General features: G+C 42.8%; 1 protein-coding gene across 18 annotated transcripts in view; it reads right to left on the bottom strand.

Moving 5' to 3' along the window:
- Window positions 1-19,898, bottom strand: part of rg (A kinase anchor protein rugose) — a 265,599-nt gene that overhangs the window by 17,934 nt on the left and 227,767 nt on the right. For 6 of the 18 annotated variants that reach the window (XM_070206635.1, XM_070206641.1, XM_070206633.1 and 3 more), the window contains 13 exons: window positions 16,878-17,018; window positions 15,746-15,885; window positions 15,325-15,538; window positions 8,872-9,124; window positions 8,656-8,798; window positions 8,182-8,372; window positions 7,743-7,933; window positions 5,239-7,650; window positions 4,821-5,170; window positions 4,443-4,757; window positions 4,277-4,384; window positions 3,885-4,035; window positions 1,542-2,672 (listed from right to left, as the gene is read on the bottom strand). In XM_070206635.1, coding sequence (XP_070062736.1) covers window positions 1,542-2,672; window positions 3,885-4,035; window positions 4,277-4,384; window positions 4,443-4,757; window positions 4,821-5,170; window positions 5,239-7,650; window positions 7,743-7,933; window positions 8,182-8,372; window positions 8,656-8,798; window positions 8,872-9,124; window positions 15,325-15,538; window positions 15,746-15,885; window positions 16,878-17,018 — 5,740 coding nt within the window. The remainder of the gene's footprint in view (window positions 1-1,541; window positions 2,673-3,884; window positions 4,036-4,276; window positions 4,385-4,442; window positions 4,758-4,820; window positions 5,171-5,238; window positions 7,651-7,742; window positions 7,934-8,181; window positions 8,373-8,655; window positions 8,799-8,871; window positions 9,125-15,324; window positions 15,539-15,745; window positions 15,886-16,877; window positions 17,019-19,898) is intronic. The other 12 variants (XM_070206636.1, XM_070206644.1, XM_070206634.1 and 9 more) reach the window with 3 other exon arrangements.

Here is a 19,898-nt window from a genome sequence, read left to right as displayed (position 1 = left end):
AGAAATTAAAATGCAAACCACGCACAAAATATTATATCAACAAAAACTGAGGCTAATCCAACAAAATGAAATACGCGACAAGAAATCAAACGAGGCGAAGAGTGCGTGTAAGAGACTTAATTTGCTGGCAATAGTTAGCCAATTATTCTCTATATATATACAACTGTTTGTCCTGACTGACTGACTGGCTGACTGGCTGACTGACTGACTGATTGGTGATCAAGGCACAGCTCAAGCCACAGAAGCTGGGAAACTGAAATTTTCACAGTAGTTATCTTAAGTGATGAGACAGGGTTTTGGGTAATTCCACCCGAAAGTGTGGAAAAATCGCGAAAAATGTTTATATACAACTTTTTTGTTTGTCCTTAACTCATTTTCAAAGATTTTTGTTCAAATTCATTTGAGGGGTGTTTCACACTTTTTGAAAAATCCGTCCCTTCTTGGTGGAAATGTTGCTCAATTATTTGGTGACTGACGTTTCGCCCTCAAACTCATTTCCAAAATCAATTTTGACGTGTTCATCATTTCTTGGAAAATCGAAACTCCCTCGTTGGAAAGTGCATTTAAAAAGTTTTTTGATCAATTTTAATTTGCATCAAACTTATTTCCAAAGCTCTACATAAGAATATAATGACATCGTGTTTGGGAAATTTCACTCGCAACGGTGAAAAAATGGCGGAAAACTTTTGTATAGAAGATATTTGTTTACCGTCCGTTCAGTTTCAAAATCATTTTCACAGCTTTTTGAGCACATTGAATATATAGCATACGTACCACGGCCAAGGCCGGGTTATACCTTCTAGTATATGCATATGTGTTTGGGACATATGTGTTCATTAACACAAATACACATACACCCCTATATATATATACACACACACACACACATACATAAGCGTATGACATCTGAAATGAAAATCACTCTTGCGCGTATTGTGGAGCAAGAATTTAGAGTTAGGTGAAAACAACTAGATAGATATATATAGAGAGAGAGAGGGAGCGAGATAGACAGAGAGTGAAAGAGAGAGAGAGAGAGAAGGAAAGGGAGAGTTGGCTAGAAGCTAAGCTAAACATTTAGGACAATAGATACACATTTATGGGCTATATAGCATAGTTATATAGCAGCTAAAGCTAAAGCTAGACATTGAGAGGCAAATGGAATGAAATGAGCGTAAAGCAATGCAACGCAACGGAATGAAACAAGAAACGGGATAATAATATTAGAAATACGAAACGAAAATGGAATGAAACGCAAAGAAAACATAAAGGTACAAAAACAGTGAGCAGCAACAACTACTTGATTGTGGTCTAAGAGAGAGAAAGAGAGAGAGAGCGAGAGATGTATAGAGTGAGATAGAGAGTAAGAGAGAACAAAGATAGAGTTCAAGATTTTATAATAACTAAATATACAAGTATATACAGACAAATACGTATTAAGTGAGAGTAAGAGAGAGATAGATAGATTGGTAGATAGATAGTGTTAAATAGTTAGTTAGAGCGTGACAAAAACTACACACTACAATACTCATAACGAGCGATACCTGTTCCAGAGCCAGATACGTTGGCGTTCCGTCCATTGTAGCGATAATTGTTATTGATGGCATTCGTTTTATATGCACCGCCGCCATCGCTCAATCCCATGCCGCCCATGCCGCCCATGTTCATACCCATGCCCATGCCCATGTTCATGCCCATGCCCATGCCCATGCCCAGGCAGCCGCCGCCGGCGCCAGCGGCAGCAGCAGCAGCAGCAGCCGCAGCAGCTGTTGCTGCACTTCCATTGCGCAAGTTGCGCATGTTGTTGTTGCCGTTGCTGTTGTTGTTGCTATTACTGTTGTTATTGTTGCTGTTGCCGTTGTTGTTGCTGTTGCTGTTGCTGTTGCCATTGCTGCTGCTGCTGTTGCTGCTGGCATGTCCATTAAGCACAACTACAGGATGATGCTCCGCAGCGCCGATTCCATTCTGCTGCTGCTCTCCATTCATTTGCAGGCCCCGCATATAGGCATGTGGATGCGTGTGATAACCACCGCCGGTGGTGCCATTCTCCACCTGACCAGCATAATGGCTGTGCTTGCCATTAAGCAGCTGTTGTTGCTGCTGCTGCTGCTGCTGTTGCTGCTGGTGGCCATTGATCAGCGCATAGTGCGGCTGGTGGGCATGAAAATGTTGCTGCTGCTGCTGTTGTTGCTGCTGTTGCTTGTGCAGCTGCTGGCGATGCAGTGTTGCCGATGCGTTAACCTGTTGCTGGCTCTGCGAGGCCAGCGAGGATAGCGATGAGCTGGACGCCGGCTGTGATGTAGCTGTCGAGCTGGCCGACGAGCTCGTCGAGTGTGTGCCGCCCAGCGGAGGCAATGGTGAAATATTGCCCAGCTGTTGCTGTTGTGCAGCGGCATGTTGCTGCTGATGTTGCTGCTGATGCTGTTGCTGCTGCTGCTGCTGCTGATGTTGATAGTAGGCGGCAGCCATATGATGATGACTATGATTGTGTGGCTGATGTTGATAATAATGTTGCTGCTGCTGTTGTTGCTGCTGCTGCTGCTGCTGCTGCTGTTGCTGCTGCTGTTGCTGTTGCATTGAGGCGGTGGCCACATGATTCTGATGTGACTCGGGCAGAAATTGTGGATAGACGTGATGCGACCATTGCGGGAACAAGGGACGTGCGCTGGCGGCTTCTAATGTTGTTGTCGTTTTTTATTATTATTGTTGGCATCCATTCGATTTGGTTGTCGGGTGGGCGTGGTTGGGATTTCATATTTACACACACAGAGCAGAATGGGTTGCGTTGGATTTAGATGGGAGCGTGGGGGTGTTTTTGCGAGCATTTTTCATTTTATACGTTTAATTTGGTATTCGTTACAAAGTATTTTATTTTTTGGTATTTTGTTGGTATATATTTTGGTATTTTTGGTAGTTTGTTTGTTTTTATTTTATACAATAAATCCGAAAAAGCAGCGTGAAATGAAATCATTAGAAAAAGGAACGATGAAATAAAACACACAAAAACTGAATAGTATCTCCAACAATGGACTCGATGAGTGTTCTTAAAAGCTAATGAATAAGTGGACCGTATTAACAGGGTGGTTAAATGGGAGGGGGGGTGGGTTCGCAGGGGTTTAATGGTGGGTCAGGGCGGTGTTATTGGTGCAAAGTGCGCCTTTTGCTTTGATTAAGTAAGATACAGACACGCACACGCACACAACCACACTTGCACACACTCTGACACACACGCACACACACACACACACGTTGACTGCTTGCTTTGAGATCACACTAACATGTGGTGGTGGTGGTGGCGACGGTGCTGGTGGCGTTGGTGTTTGCCGTTGGTGGTGGTGCTGTTAAGATTACTAGTGGTCAGTGGCAGCTACCATTCTGCTACCATTAACATATGTAGGGACACGCTTAACAGCTGTTAACGCAAAAGGAATGCAAACGCAAAACAAGCTGCAAAGTATACTTGTGTAGAAAAATAATGTAATGGAACGCAGTAATGGAACATAAAGTATTCAAATTCATTTAAGAGAGTCGAAGAGAGAAATATTTATATTTAGTTAGAGAGTGAAGAGAACCAATAAACGAACTGTGTAGCATTTGGTGCAGCAAACGTAAAGCGAATAGAAATGAAACGAAACAAAATGAAACGAAATAGAGACAAAGGCAAGGCAAAGGCAAAGACAAAGACGAGCGACAGACGCAAATTAGTAAAGCAAATGAAACGCATAAGAATTCCGAAACGATATGCAACAGAAAATTAAAAATAATCAATAATATCAAGTACCCGCCCGAGAAATAATGTTGTAAAACGTGGCAAATGCCGTTAGATACGAGGAAATATCATACTGTTTATCGTCCTAGATCTAAAGCTCTAAACTGGTAACACTTACCGCTGCCCGCGCTGCGCTGCATCACTGGCGATTGACGCTGCAGTTGCGGCTCTGCAGGTGGTTCCAAAATATCCCGATATTTGGACACCATCAGCACTGAAATGAAGTAAACGATGGCCAGCGATAGGAATTGCGCTTGTTTCGTTTCCTCCTATAAAAGAAAAAGTGAACATAGAAAGAGATCGTGCGTGAAAAAGAGAATAATATAAATGGTATAAATGGGGATGAAACAAATGGAAATGAAACAACTGGTAATGGTACGACTGGGAATGAAAATTAATTGGAACTGAGCTGTTCACTGGCTGTAATGGAAGGTAGACAACTAAATGGAATAAAACAGTATGGAATGGAACAAGTGAAAACGAAACGAATAATGTGGTTAAGGCACTTACCACATCGCGATAGATGACGGCACGCAAACGATTAACGTCCATGTCCTGCAGCAGCTTCTCAGGATCCTTGACGGGCGATAATTGACCAGTGATTGACTCCACAATGTTCTGTAAGAACGTAAAACAGTGTTGGAAAAGTGTTTAAAGTTGACTAAAATTGTTCTACCTTTGGCGAAGCCTGAGCGCCGCGTATGAGCGCCTGAAGATGCGCCGCGCCGGGCACATCCCGTGCCAAGGCGCCGACATTATAGCGTGTGCGCTCCTTGCACTCGAGGCAATTGCGCACGGCACAGGTGCAGACAAGACGGAGGCACTGGCGCAAGATGCCGCCACTGGACATGTTCTTCTCGGCCTCCAGTTCGCCAAAGTTCAGCGATGTGGCAAAGATGAGCACATCGGCCATATTGACGAGGCGCTGTAAAAAGGATACGGCCACCTCTAGTGGCATGCCCTGTGTGGGCTCCAGCACATCCAGCTCCGACTGAGAGAGAACACGCTCGTTAGCTAAAAGATAGATCAGGTCACAACAGCATGGGCAACTTACATTGGGAGACGTGGCGCTGGCGAGCAGCGGCAAGAGGCCGCCACAGGCAATGATCAGATTATCGGCCAGCTGGGATATCAGATGAACGGTGTTCACCACAAAGATGGCGTTCTCGCTCGAGTTGACAAAGTCGAGGACACTCTTGGTGGAGTGGCTGCGCCACACCTGGATGTCCGTCTCCAGCGAGAAGAGCACATCGCTGAGCAGTCGCTGATGTATGTAGGACCACTTGAATTCCGGTATGCGAAACGGCGGACGTGTCGGTCCCGGACTGAACATGGGCCGTGTGGAGCCGGACTTGGATCGTTGTTGCTTGCCCTCGGCACCGGCCGTTGCTGCCGTTCCGGCAACTGTGGAATGCACATTGAATGTGAGCCGAATGTTTGCCTGAGGCGAAAAGTGGCTCCTAAGTACTTACCATAATGATTGCCTTCCTGCTGTGTGCCGCCTTCTGCTATAGCAGCTGACGTTCCGGTCGCCGTCTGTGGCTGCTGTGCGGCGTAGTCGTCGTCGTCGGCATCGATGTCCGCGTCTGGGCTGGTTGTCTCTTGTGCATCATCATCCACATCGGGCAGCTCGTCGAGACTCTTTAGAGCATCCGCCTCGTTCTTTGGCGTTGTCTGCGTGGTGGAGTCCACCTCGGTGGGCTTCATGCGCACCGTAACTGTTGCGTCCATGGACGTAGCTTGCGACTCCATGCGTGCCGGTTGCTCTTCGGGCGTGGGCGAAGTCTGTGTGGTCTGCTCGGCTGCCACAGCTTTCACGGTTTCGTCCACTAGAGTATCCAGTACGGCGTTCACAATGCCAGACACCTGTTCCTTGCTTGGCTCTGACTCTGCTTGTTCCTCGGCCAAATCGAGTGCTGCTTCCACCATCTCGTGTACGATTTCCTCGGCGGCGGCGGCAACGCTCGCCTGCTCCTGGTCTTGCTGCGTCTCTGTCTCTGCGTCTGTTGCTGTCTCTGTCTCTGTCTCTGCAGCTGCCTGCTTTGTGGCTTCCTTTTGCACCTCGTTGTTATTGGTTTCAGTTTCGATTTCGTTTGCGGCTTCGGTTTTGGTCGCGGTTTTGGCTTCAGCCTCGGCTGCATCAATTACTTTGTCGATGAGCTGCTCGACAATGTCACGCACCGCTGTGGCCACCACATCCTCCGTTGTCTCCTCCAGCTCGGGCTCTGTGCTCGCAGGACTTGCGTTCGTTATAGACATCGTTAGCTCTTCGCTGCTCGCGTTGCTAGTGCTCAGCGTTGAGCTCAGCTCCTGGTCGCCACTGGCTGCTCCTGCTGCTGCCCCTGCTGCTGCCCCTGCTGCTGCTGCTGGCTCCTGGCTGCTGCTGGCCTCCAGTTTCTCGTTGTTATTCAGCTTGTTGGCCGCATCTTCAGTCTTTTGATTGGTTGCTGCTGTATTTGACTCCTGCTCCTGTTCCTGAACCAGCTCAGGCGCTTCTTTTTTCTCCTCCGCCATTATTGTATCTGTTGTTGTGGTCGTAGTTGTTGTCTCCTCGCTGGCACTGCTGTGGATCTCGTTGGCATTCACCTCGGCTTCCAGCTGTTGCGTCTGCTCCTTGTTCTGCTGTTCCGTCTTAGTGGCATTGTTGTTATTGTTGTTGTTGTGGTTGAGTAGATTCTTGCTGTTAAGCAGACTGACATTGTCCTGCGCGGGCGTCTTCTTCTCGCTCTTGAGCACGCCCTGCACCACCTCGTTGACAGCCAGCTCAATCTCCTCATCCTTCAGCACCGAGGAGGACTCTTGCAGTACGTCATCGACGGTCAGCTTGCAGTCGTTCAACGCGGCTTCGGACACTTGCAGCACATGTGCTACATGCTGCTCAACATCGATCGCATCCTTGGCCGTCGCAAGCTCCAGCTCCTCCAAGTCTTCGCCTATTTGGAGCGTCTCCTTGAGCGCCGCCTGGCCACCAGCTGTGGCCTGTAGTTCCGCCTGCTCCAATTGCTTCGGTTGCTCCAGCTGCTCCGTCTTCTCCGCCGGACTGGGACTGACGCTGCCGTTGCAGGTGGGCGCCGGAGCGCTCTGCAGCGCCTCATCCGTTTTAATTTGCTCGTTGTACACATCCGAAATGTTGGCAATCACCGACTTGTTAGGCGGCTCCTCCCGCTGCTCTTGCTCCGCTTCGGTTGGCTCGCCATTGGCAGCACAGACGCAAGGCTCGGTAGTAGATGCGGCCGCATCGCCGGTCAACTGCAGCTCCTGCGCATCGACATCAATGGTCTCCAACTCCAGTTCCTCTGCCTCCTCCTCCACGGGTGGCACATCTTCCAGCGATGCTATAGAGACGGCGCTCTTTATGTCCGGCAGCTGCTGCTGCTGCGGCTGCTGCTGCTGCGCGCTGGCAACCGGACCGTTCTGCTGCTGCTGCAGCTCCTCCCGCTCCCAGCCGCTGATGGTGCTAATGGGGCGAGCCTGACGCAGAGCGGGATCGGTGATGTTATCGGTGCGCTGTCGCTCATAGTGCTCATACATTTGGGCGAACTGCAGCTTGAATTCTTCGTAGGAGACCTTCGAGTGGACAATGGCCAGGGTGTCCACCCAGACGCGCCAGCCGCCATACTCATGCTTGATGGCATGATGCAGCAGCATGCGGAACAGTGAATAGACCATATCGCTGATCTTCTGCTCCTCGGTGTTCTTTGGATGAATATAGGCCATGGCAATGAGCCACTCCTGCCAGACGGACATCTGGAGGACGGTGCGACGATTCTCCCGATTGCTATTGCACAGCAGGGTCATGTCCTGCAGAAAGAGCTTCTTCACCTCGATCAGCGACTCCGTTTGCTTTGACTGGCGTATTAGTGTGGCGACCACTTTCAGTATCACTGCGTCGCGATTGGGGTTTGGGGCAGGATTTCGGGATTTGGTGTTAGCTAAGTCTAAAGATAAATATAGCGGGGGCAAGCGAAATACTCACTCGGATTCTCCAGACGGTAATGACTCTCCGGCTCCGGATGGCGTGTGTATAGTATCTGCTGTGAGATATGCTCCGTCATAATCTCGTAGAGCACATTGTATGTGGGCAGCGACAATGACTCCTCGTACAATAGCAGACGCTCCGCTAATAACGTGTACAAATTGTGCGGCGACATGACATCGTACTTACGCCTGCAGCGGTTGTCGGAGTTAGGGGAACAGTTGGAAAAAGGAAAAAAAAAGGTTAAGAGAAACCAGACACATGCAAAAATTTATGAGCATGTGCATTACACGGCAGTTTGTCAAATGGAGGGCGGACTAGGCCCATGCCTAACCGGGCTGAAATCCATTATTTAAGCCCCCCCCTCCGCCTTGCTCCCGTTAACCACAATTACTCGGCGGAGAGACATGAAATCCAACCCAGTATTTGTTGAACTTACTTGTGTGTGCTGCGCGAAAGGAAAAAGCCGAGCAGCTTGAGCGCCTGGAGGCGTATCAATTGACTTTCGGCCGCCAGCAGCTTGAAGATGCTGCGCACGCCGTGCTTCACATCGAAGGCAGGTACCATTGAGCTCGGATGCTCCGACATCAACGAGATGAGCATCTGCAGCACATCGTGCAGATTCTCGTCCTGTGCAAATGACAAAAGGAGTTTCAAATAAATATAATTTAATTAGCAGCCACTGTGCGTTGCTAAGAGTTTCTCTATATAATCTATAATCCTTTCACATGCGGGATTTACTAGACTTTAAAGCTGGATTGGGTTCTGAAGTCCGAAGCCCTTCGCTAGAGCTACACTTAATAATAGGATGTAGAAAATAAGTGTCTTTTGTAAGCTTAAGTCTCAGTTGCTTTGTTTATTGACTAAGCTTAAGAGCTTCCATGTTTACCACCTCCCATTTTGACACACTCACCTCATGCATGGTGGTCAGATAGTTGAGTATGCTTTGCAGTTCATCCTCCTTGACGCCATTGCCTATCATGATTAGCTGCTTGAGGAACAGCAGGATATAGGCGCGTATGGCCAGAATATCCTTCTGAGCCGGTCGCGGACCATCTGGAACAATCGAATGGAACGCACCATCAGCAACACAACCCCCCGATTGCCCAGTTGTACCAATGATACTTACCCAAACCCTTCGGTATGATGCCGCTCTTGGCGCGCGGATTGACGACCCAATAGTAATACTTGAGGGTGTGTACTGTCTGCAAGACGGTGCTCACACGTCGGACATTGCTATAGATTTGTGTATCGCTGAGAAACTCGGTGGCCAGATAGGAATAGAGCCGTGCCTGGACATTGGCTGGCGTATAGATCCACAGGGCCGGATTGAAGAGCACGTGATCGAGCAGCTGCCACGTGAGAAACGAGAAACAGAACAACTGCGGGGAATTAGTCAAGTAACTTATGCTGTCCTTAGTTATCAGAGACTCAACGAAATTGCAAGGATTGAAGATGTTGTGTGTGTGTGTGTGTGTGTGTGTGTGTGTGTGAGAGAGTATTTGATAGTCGGTTAGTTGAATGGTTAAATAGTTGGGTTAGTTTTAGAGAAAGAGAGAGAGAGAGATAGATAGATAGATAGAGTAGCGCAAGAACAAAAGACATTTTGTTGTTTTTGTTGTTTGTATACATACGTTTACATGATTTTCATGTTGATTGTTGTTGTAGTCGATTGATTTGGATAGGGTTATTTATACATATATATGTATATATACATATATATATTTGGAGGATTGGTAGTAGTAGTAGTAGTAGTAGGGTTCGTTATATTGAACAACGGTAACACATGCAGCAAACAGCAATCAATTTATTTTTTATCAACGTTTGTCATAAAACATAAAACGAGAAATTAACAAACAAAGTAATCAACAGATTATATTTTCTTTTTTTAAAGAGCATTCCAAAACGAGAACTAGGCTAAGCTTAATTAATTCTGCTAATTACGCTAGAAATTATAATAATTGATCTTATGCATACATAACTATATTATTAGAATTAGATATGGTATATAGATTAGACAGCAATAAATAAAATGCGATGACAAACATTCAAATAGTTCTAGGAGTTAGACATAAAGTTAAGATTAAAAAATAGGTCAATGTTTATTTAAGAACAAATTCAGGGCTTATACACATGTCTTAAGCTTCAAACTGGAAGCTAGCTCCAAAGTATGAGCAAAGCTGAGCAGATGAAAAACCCAGACTCTGAACAAGTTTCAAGCCCTCGAGCTGAGCCCCTGAGATCTTTACTCAAGCTCAGTAATAGGTCTTAACTAAGCTCTGACTATGTTTTACTTGGAAACCAGTGAAAGAGCTTAGTCCCAAAGACATAGAATAAACGAGAAACATGTTCAGAGGCCGATTTCGTAGTTAACAAAAAAAAAAATCTCATATAAGAAGCATATATTAAAGGTATATCCATGTTAAGAACCAGATACGAGAATAAGCCTTAATCCAGCTGCAGAAAAGATGCGGGTAAAAAGTTCGGTTAGACTTAAGACGGAAAATACAAACGAAAACCGGAACAGACTTAGGGACAGGATACGGAAACTTGGTTTAGCTCAGTTGATTTGTTGAACCAAAAGGAATTAAGTTAAAGCCCGAATGGAGTAGGCTAAGCCTTTATCAAGCATAGCCAAGTCACAGGCAATGACGAAAGCCCAGGGGTTCTTAGATATTATAATATGCGTAGAAAGAGGGTATATGGGAAACGGGAAACAAGACTATATACAAGCCCCAACCCTAGCCTAGGCTTTTCCAAATAGTTACCAGAATAGCAGAGAATATCTTGGTATGCTCAAATTTGTATGTACTGGAGGCTTGGCAAATTCCAAGAATCCATATCTGACACAATTTTAAGGCAAGTCTGATTACCCACGAAATATATCGATAGCAATATATATCGATGTATTTCAATAAAGGTGCCTGCTACAGGCTGCGATTCAATTGCCCAAGAGTATCGCGCAGTCGATTCCACCCGACTGCAATGTTTTAGGCTAGTTGAATTATAAAGATCATGATATTTTTCTTGTTAATCGCTTTAAAATTCGTATTCGTTCCGATTGGAGTAAAATTTCATTTGCGGGCACTTTTTGCACAGTTATCTGTGCAATATTTGTGCACAAATTTTAATTGTTGAATTGTCAAAAAAAGGAAATATATATGTGCATATGTGTATGCGGACGATATGTTCACACATGGCTTGGCGTATGCGGGTCACCACTTCAATTCAATCCGCACCCATCCACATACTAGAGGGCAAACTTTTTGGCCTGGCTCTGCTTTTGCTATTGTTGCCGCTGTTGCTGCCGCTGCCGTTGCCATTGGTCGCAGTAAACATAACAATACAACACTCGATGTGGCACTGGCAGTGCCACGCCCAGCTGCCCACGAAAGTTTCCCAATTAAAAACTGTGCACGAGTGTAAAATAATAAGGGAACATGGCAACGTCAACCGAAAACCGAAAACTGAAAACTGAATATCCCAAAACAACAACAGATTCAGAAATTCAGCAGCACGAAAAAATATGCGAAAAGTGGGCGCTGAAAATAATGAAAAAAAAAAGTTTAGTTTCGCATGGCAATTTATACACATTTTTTGCCCAGCCCTCTCGAGTGGGCAACGCGTTACACAAATAAGTTCAAGTTGGGTTAAGGTGTGAAGTCGACCTCCAATTAAGCAAATTATTTAAATTCACAATGAAGCAGCTTCAGCTGGGAGCTGAGTGGAACGATCAATTTTGAAACGGAAGTTTGGGTTTTCAAAATAGCTAAAACAATGTAGAATGGAACAGCATGTGAAAGACAACTGTACACTAAATATAGACAAATATACAGGTTTAGAGCTAGTAATGCGATCCATGAAGAAATTAAGTTTAATGGACTTAGTATGAGTTTCTTAAGATTATGTGGCACGATGTGGAATGAAAACAAAATGAATTAACTACACAAATGTGTAAATGAATGAGCTGAGCGCATGAATATAAAACAATGAAATGGAACAGTCTGAATGAAACAGCATATATGAAGCAATTGAATACAAAATACAGCAGCATTAAATAATTTACTCTGAATTAATATTGTCTAATGAGCCAACTAAATGATGAACATTTATACAATGAATTTGAACAATTGCAACGAATGAAACAGCATATTTAAAGCAACTATATGAATTCAAATACACAAATGAATGAACAATTATGCTTGATGGGCTACCGACAATAGATACACATGTACTATATACACATATCAATAAAGTGGAACAATTTGAAATGAGACAGTACATGAGGCAACTGTACTAGTTATTGAATACAATACATTTTTGAAAAAAGACACTGAGTAACGTTAACGAAACAAACACACACACTTATACACACATAGAAACGGAACGAAACGGAATTGAACGGAACGGAACGATAAGGAACGTTTATATAGACTGTACAATACGATAGTTGAGTAAGAGAAATTTGAGAATTGAGCTTCACCTGGTAGAACTGTTGTAGATATTTGATATTGGTATTAAGTACAGTTGTTGTTGTTGTTGTTGTTGTTGTTGTTTTATGTATTGATTGAATAGAAGCGTTTTAAGATGTACAATTTTTGATTGATTGAGAAGGCGCGTTAAAAGAATATGAAGCATAATTAAAATGAGCAAATAATTTTGATGAGGGAATGAGCGGGCGCGGTTGGTAAACATGAGTTGCGAGTCGCGAATCGTGTGTGGGATTGATTCAAAATAAAAACAAAAAAACCACAGAACAGGGAGCATATAACAAATAAGATCAAGAGTGGGAAAGAAGAAGAAAGAGAGAGAGAGAGAGAGAGGGAGAAATAATGTGAGAGAGCAGACAAATTAGAAGAATTTAGTTTCAGTTGTAAATACATTTATTTTAAAAGCAAGTTCATTATTTGGCTCTTCATTAAAAGTTTTTGGATTTTCTTTACGCTCTATAATTGACCGAATCAGCTGGGTATAACGTAAGCAATATAAATTTCGATTAATCTTGACTTGGATGGCAAATGGCAAACAAAACTCATTTGGGTAAACAAGTGCAAAGCATTAACACAAACCAACTCAGTGCAAAAGCAGGGTAAATAATAAGAACAGGTTTTTCATTTGCTGGCCAATTAAGATTGGTAGCTCTTAAGCGTACAGTGCCACACAAAAAACATGCAACAGTCAATAAGAAAAAATACAAAAATAAAAATATACAAAAATACGCTTCGATTAAGCCGAAGACAACAAAAACCCGCGAAGGAGTGCATAAAATATGGAAATTATTTGTATTGTAAAATTGAACTGGGAAAAATAATTTGACGGCATGAGGGTTACGCCTTTTTATACCCTGAACCCATTGAAAATGAGTAAAAGGGTATTTAATAATTTTTATTACTGCAAAAGCAAACGAGCTGGTGTTGGTAGAAAAGGGTTCAGGGTATCCCCTAGACAGGAACTCCCCACTAGAGCCTATTAGTTGTTCGGAATAGGATTAGTGGACTACTTGTTGATATATGGCTAGTCTTTAACCATGACAACAAATCGCGTTGAAACGGAATTTCATTTCATTTTTATTGTAAGCCGAACCTTGAACCAAGCAATCGAAATGCAACTCGGGCCGAGTCGCAAATGGAAACATGTTTTGAGTTAGAGCCAGCCGGCCAGAGCCAGCTAATAAATGCCAATTCGATGAAGAAAACAGATAGGGGAATTCTATCTTATTTATAATTTATTACCTTTGTAGAGGGTCTTATAACTCTGTCATAAAATGTGTAATGCATAGAACGTGACATATCGGAATCTAGAAAATATACATATGCTTGATCAGCATCAACAGCCTTGCTGATATGGTCATGTCCACCTGTCAGTCTGTCGGTTTCTATGTGAATTAGTCTCTCAGTTTTGAAGCAATCGTTTTGAAAGTTTGCATATGTCAGAACAGGCCGGATCGAAGAAGTATATTATGTAGTTGACATAAGAACGATCGGTCGAAGAATGGGTTCTTAAATGGCAAAATATTCTGTTTTCTTCGATATTTTCATCAAACTGAACATTTACGAGCTTCACTGTGCTCACATAAGTATCTGCAACACTGCAAGACAAATATCTACAAGGGTATTAAATCTTCTGCGTTAGGGTGTAAAATATTTCGATTAATTCTATTCGCATCTAGATTAAATCCCCGGTGCATGAACAACGAGCTATGCAAATAAAATGTTACACGGACTCAAGCGAAAGGGAACACATTCGAGTAGTTTTTGAGGCTGTTGCTAGCGATTTTGCGGGTTTATCGTGTGTGTTGGGCAAATAAAGAAGAAAGCGTGAATAAAAAGGATAAAGAATAAACAAAGTTATTGTTTGGTATATAAGTAAGTAAATATATGCGCACACATACACATGTATGTGTCCACATAAAGTATATATCTAAGGATTAGTCTAGGATGTGGGAAGGCGGCTCTAGGCTTTAGAGAATTTAGCCAGCAAAGGAGTTACGGGTAACGAGTAACGGGTAGTGGGTAACGGGTAACGGGTAACGAATAACGAGTAGCGAATACAAGAGCTTAATTCAAGAAAATTGTGTGTATTTGATTTGCTACGTTTTGTGTTTACTTTTTTGAAAGGATTACGCAGGCCCGTGCTCAACTGTGCGCCGTTCGGCAGGAGAACCAGAAAGAGCAGGAGTTGCAGGCGCCAACATCAACACCAAGAACACAAGAACAACACAAGGGCAAACACAGTGCGATAGGCAGACGAAATACATACAGAAACAGAGAAAAAAAACAGAGAGAAAGAGAGATAGGGAGTGAGTAGAGAAAAAGAGTGAGAGAGAGGGAGCAGATGAGTGGCGAGTGGGTTTCGCATATCATTTGAAATTTGTTTGTCAAGGTGTTAAACATGCCACAAAAATGATGAAAAACGGCGAGCGTGAAACGTGTGGAAATACATTTATATTTAATTTTTTTTTTTTTTTTACTTTTATCTTTTTTTAAATACATTTTTGTGCCATGTTGACACAACGCGACGCATGGGCGTGTTCAGGTGGACGGCAGGAGTGAAACAATTTAAATAAAATGCAAAATTTTAAGGTTGGCGTTGCTTGGAAACAGGAACTTTTTTAATAGTTGTGGGTCTGATCAGAACTAAAAGTAATAGAAATGATAAAAAAAAAAAAAAACTTACGTCGCGGGCGGCATTTGTCATGCATTCGTTTGGTTTGGGAGAATGTACATTGCGATGCGAACTTAGATCGAACTTAGGAACAGACATATACAATAATATATTTATATATAAATATTAACTAAACATAGGCAATATACGTATATCATAGAGGGACATATTGCTAGGCGTCAATAATACTGATTAATTGTAATTATAATTTTGAAGCATGCTTGCCAAGACACTGCGCCTCTCGAAATGTCAGTCGCATGCTATCGATAAATCGTTTCGGGGCTTATCGACGTTAAAGCGCGAGTTTCGGTTTCTTAACATTAACATTAACATTAACATAGAGCGGAGCAAATATTAGATCTAGTTATTATGCTTTGTACAGATGCTGGAGTTGGTTTTGGGCCTTGCGCCCACTCACCTGCTTCAGCAGCAAGTCACTGTTGGCCGACAGGCAGGTGACCAGATATTTGGTCAAATTGAGAAACGAGCCGAGCACCTCCAAAGTTAGATGTTCGCGCGACGAACGCTGCAGCATGAAGGATATCACCAGAAAGCCCCGATTCTGTATCATGTGCTGTTGCACCGTCTGTGATGTCTCCACCAGTTCGCAAATGAAGCCCAACAGCTTCGAGCTGTAAATGCACAAGAAACGGATGAGAATGGAACAGAAATGAACAAAGAATAACAATTAGCAACAAGAACACAGACCGAAATATAACTTAAGCGCTTGTATGAAATATACAATTCCAACACAAATGATAATATTGCAAATAGAAATATAACTAAACAAGAATAGAATGCAGGAAAAAATAATCAAGTGAGATTTGTGAGCCACTTACCAGAGCGTCGGATCGCGCTTGATATCGCTTATGCCCTCGTGCGCCATGTCCAGCTGGGAGAAGAGCGGAAACAGCACCTGAATGCCGCCGATCGAATTGAGTGTGCAGTGTATGGAATGCGTGACCACAGCCTTGACATCCTGTGAAAGTGATGAAAAATAATATATAGTTATAAAGAAATCATCCTCTAAGCTTTAGGCTATGCTTCGTTTCTGTATGATTAGGCTGAATGGAAATCGAATATAAATTGTCATTCCATAATAATGCTGCCAACGTGACTTAAATTTTAAGTGTTGTCTAACGTTAAAAGTTGCCTTTTGAATGGGCAACTGCCATAGATTATCTACAGAAAATAGTTTAGTTTTGTAGGCCTAGAGACACATCCCTCAACGATGGCTTGAACAAAGATTGGTTTGTCTATTGATTAACCATTTCTCAAATGTCAATTTACCTAAGGTTCGGAGCATAAATTTGTGTTTCCCTAACTATTTATCGATTAAATTGGTTTTTCTTTTACACATCGCATGACTTGGACACCACTCTGTGTGTGTCCTTTGAGTGTTTTGTTGCCCGCATGTTGTTTCTGTGCTTCTGTAGGCATGTCCTGGGCTCACTTCGCAGACATTTTCAGCGCGTCATTGTTGTTGTGCTGCTCTTTTATGATTTGTGTTGTTTGCACAAGAAATTACTACAAAATTTATTGAATAATTTTGTTGCCAGCTACAAAGCCTGGCGGACAAAAGGCGGGCAGGCAGCTGTTAAGCATGATAAGACTGCGGAACGGAATGGAATGGAACAGTCGAGCCAGCAGCAGAAGGAGGCGACCAAAGATTGTACCTAATAAGAAATGCCAAAGCATGCGCTTGAGTCGTAAAATGCTGCCTGAAATATATGTGGTGTCCTTTATGTATGTGTGTGTGTGTGTGTGTTGTATTGGTCTTTGGCCTTGGTTTGAGCCGTGTGTCTCAGGCTTTCGGAATGAACTGCACAGAAGTGAAGTGAACTAGCTACAGCTACATACATTTACGTATACGATATAGGTTTGGGGACTTACACGTATATTTCTGGGTCCAGTAGGAACAGGGGGGGGCAATGTAGGATGTGTCTGTGTGTTTGGGGCATGTTTACTTACCTGCAGCATCAGCGCGTGCGGCGTGTGTACAAAATATGAAACATTTCCTTTGGGGGAAGACTGCAAACAAAGTTGACCATCGGTTGCCACTGGATTGTACATGAAGACAATGGCATTCGATAGTTTGCCATCATACAGCACCTGTGGCAAAAGAGAGACAGAGCGAGAGCAAAAGAGGAGGAGAGAGAAAAAGAATTGTTGGCATTAGTTAGGCATGGCTTTCAACAAGTCATTGTCAGAGCTCTGCGGCTCTGTTGCTTGGTTGCTCTGAACCCGGCGAATTGTTTCCGGTCATGCTGACAATTTACTTTTGCTTTTGGCGTTTGCCTTTGGCCTTTTGCTTTAAGCGTTGAGCGTAGTACAAAAACTTCTATATACATATACATGAAGTACTTGCAATGCTACGGCTTACAAACACAAACATATATATATATATATATATATATATATATATACATATATTTATATATATATAAATGTAGGTATAGGTATATAAACATATATATAGCTGTTAATTTACAGCAAACGGCAGACACAATATACACACACATTAAATTGCTGTTGATTTCGCCCGAGTTGTTATATTTGTTTTACTTTTGCTTTTATTTCATATTCATTTTTTATATATATTTTTATATGTTCATATATGTTTTATTTGGTGCATTTTTTTTTGGCTGGCGCCGTCATACAAGGCGTATGCGTAATATACTTGCAGCAGCTGCTGTAGCTTTTTGCAGCGTGTGTGTGTGCGTGTAAGTTAACCTTTAAGCAAATAGGTACATGTGTGTGTACGTGTGCATGTGTGTGTGTGTTTCTGTGTGTGTGTGTTAGCTGTGCGTGTATAATCGCTGGCTGCATAATTTGCTGCTAAAAATACTTCTTTGCGTTATTTAACAAACAAAAGGAATATATATGACAGAGAAAATGAAAAACGCACACATAAAAAGCAGAGAAAATAATATGAAAAACTAAAGCAATGGGTATGTTATTAAATATTGAATAGAACGGCGCAATTGAAAATGTATTTGTTTTTAACTGTAGCCAAAACGAGCTCTTTAAATCATGGTAGGACTTCAATCGTGAACTTTATTGAAGAGCTTTAATTAAGAACTAACAGAAAAGCAGCCAAGTGGCACAAAGATGTAATAGAAAACATTGCCGTGAGATTTTGGGCGCAAATTCAACTTTAGCTAAATGAAGGTGATTGAAGATAGAGCTATTTTTAGGCTAGCTCCCCAAGTTTTCAGGTCGATATGGTCTATATACTAGCAAAAACTGGTTCAGCACAAAAACTTAAGCAACAAATAAATAAACAAATACTTAAAAACGGACGGAGATGGATAGATCGGGCCGAACTTGCTCGATCAGAGCCCGTCTAAGACTATGATAGATTTGTTTAAGACTAAGGACCACAGATCACACAAATTATGGAGCTAATTATTTTGCTAACAAATGTCTCTTGCCCGGCGAATAAACATCTTTAAAATGCAACTGAGACGGAATAACTTAGGAGTACTTTCAATCCAGATGCCAGCGATGTACATATATATATATATATATATATATATATATATATATATATATATGCTTCAAATCTGTGCTTAAAATCCTTTTACGCCAACCTCTCGAATTTTGCAACTATTAACCCATTTTGGTAGCACAACTTGACCCATTTCGCAAGCTTGTTATTTGTGTTAGGTATACAAGAGCTTGGCAAGAACAACAGCTACATAAAATAACTTTCAAAACTAATGCACTCTCCACACACACACACACACACACACAACCATACACAACCTCACACAAACATACACAAACTCTCACATATATCAAAATAAATAATCATAATCATAATAATAATAATAATACAAAGTGCGAGTGCAGGAGAGTCAACAAAATGGAATCTGGCATAGAAATGTTGAAATGCAGTACCCCGTGTCCCCCGTACACCAACCCCCCTAGGCTAGAGTTAACATATAGTTCGTAGAGCCTGGTATATGGAGCATGTTGCATAGATTTCTAACAATCAAAGCGAATGGCTAGGGATAGGTGTGGTGTTGGCGGGTGTAGCCTAGCTAGCAATCATAATAGTGGAACAGAAACAAACCCAACAACAAGAAATACGACTACAAGATGCTTAAAAGAGGCGAGTTCCACATTTGCAGTCGCCGTTGTCGTCGCCGTCGCCGTTTGCTTTGTCTCTGCCTGGGTTTAGGTGCGCTGCGAAGTATGCAACATTTATTTGTAAGCCTCGCGTCGAGCATTGTTGTTGCCAACGCAACTCCCAAGCCTCACCAAGCGGCCGACCCGGCCAGCCCTTAAAGGCGGCGCACTTTAAAATTCTACACAAAATTACAAAATTTTCATAATTACGAGCGTTCTTGAGCAGGGGTAAGTTTGGGGTAGCTGCTTGAGGGATTGGTAGGGGATTTGCTTGCCATAGTTGAGAATTCAATAGAGCAGCGCAAGCTGCGCTTCAATGAATGGGAACATTTTGATTGGCTTTGAAGTTTAGTTTTTGCCCAAGAGCTGTCAAGTGGGCTGCGGCGGGGGGCAGCTGCTGCGGGCGATGGGGGCTCTGGTTGGCATTCAAAACGATTCGATGCGAGTTGATTCGATTTGCTGCGATTCGTTTGCGGATTTGGCAACGTTCAACGTTCGCAACGTTGCTAACATTTTAATTGGCGTCCCGCCCAAGCAGAGGCGTGGTCTGGCCAGGGGTTGTCGGATTAAGGGTGGGGGGTGCCTTGAAATCGATTCGACAAGCATTTTGCTAAGCTGCCTGAAGTGTGGGGCAATTGTATAATAAACAACCATATACATTATTATTATAATTTTAAGCATTTTAAAAACCTAACACATAAAATAGATAAGAGCAGAGCGAAAGTATTAAAATAAATATTATATTATAAAAGTAACTAAAATCTTAATTGGGAATTAAGAAATCACAAAATTAAATGTTGATGCATTAAAAAAGGTTCAAAATTAAATATATCAAATGAAAAGTAAAAAATAAGAAAT

The sequence above is a fragment of the Drosophila virilis genome, chromosome X (genome assembly GCF_030788295.1).
Source record: "Drosophila virilis strain 15010-1051.87 chromosome X, Dvir_AGI_RSII-ME, whole genome shotgun sequence".
Classification (NCBI taxonomy): Eukaryota; Metazoa; Arthropoda; class Insecta; order Diptera; family Drosophilidae; genus Drosophila; species Drosophila virilis.
Note: the sequence above shows the minus strand (reverse complement) of the source record. Positions and strands in the feature narration are given on the sequence as shown.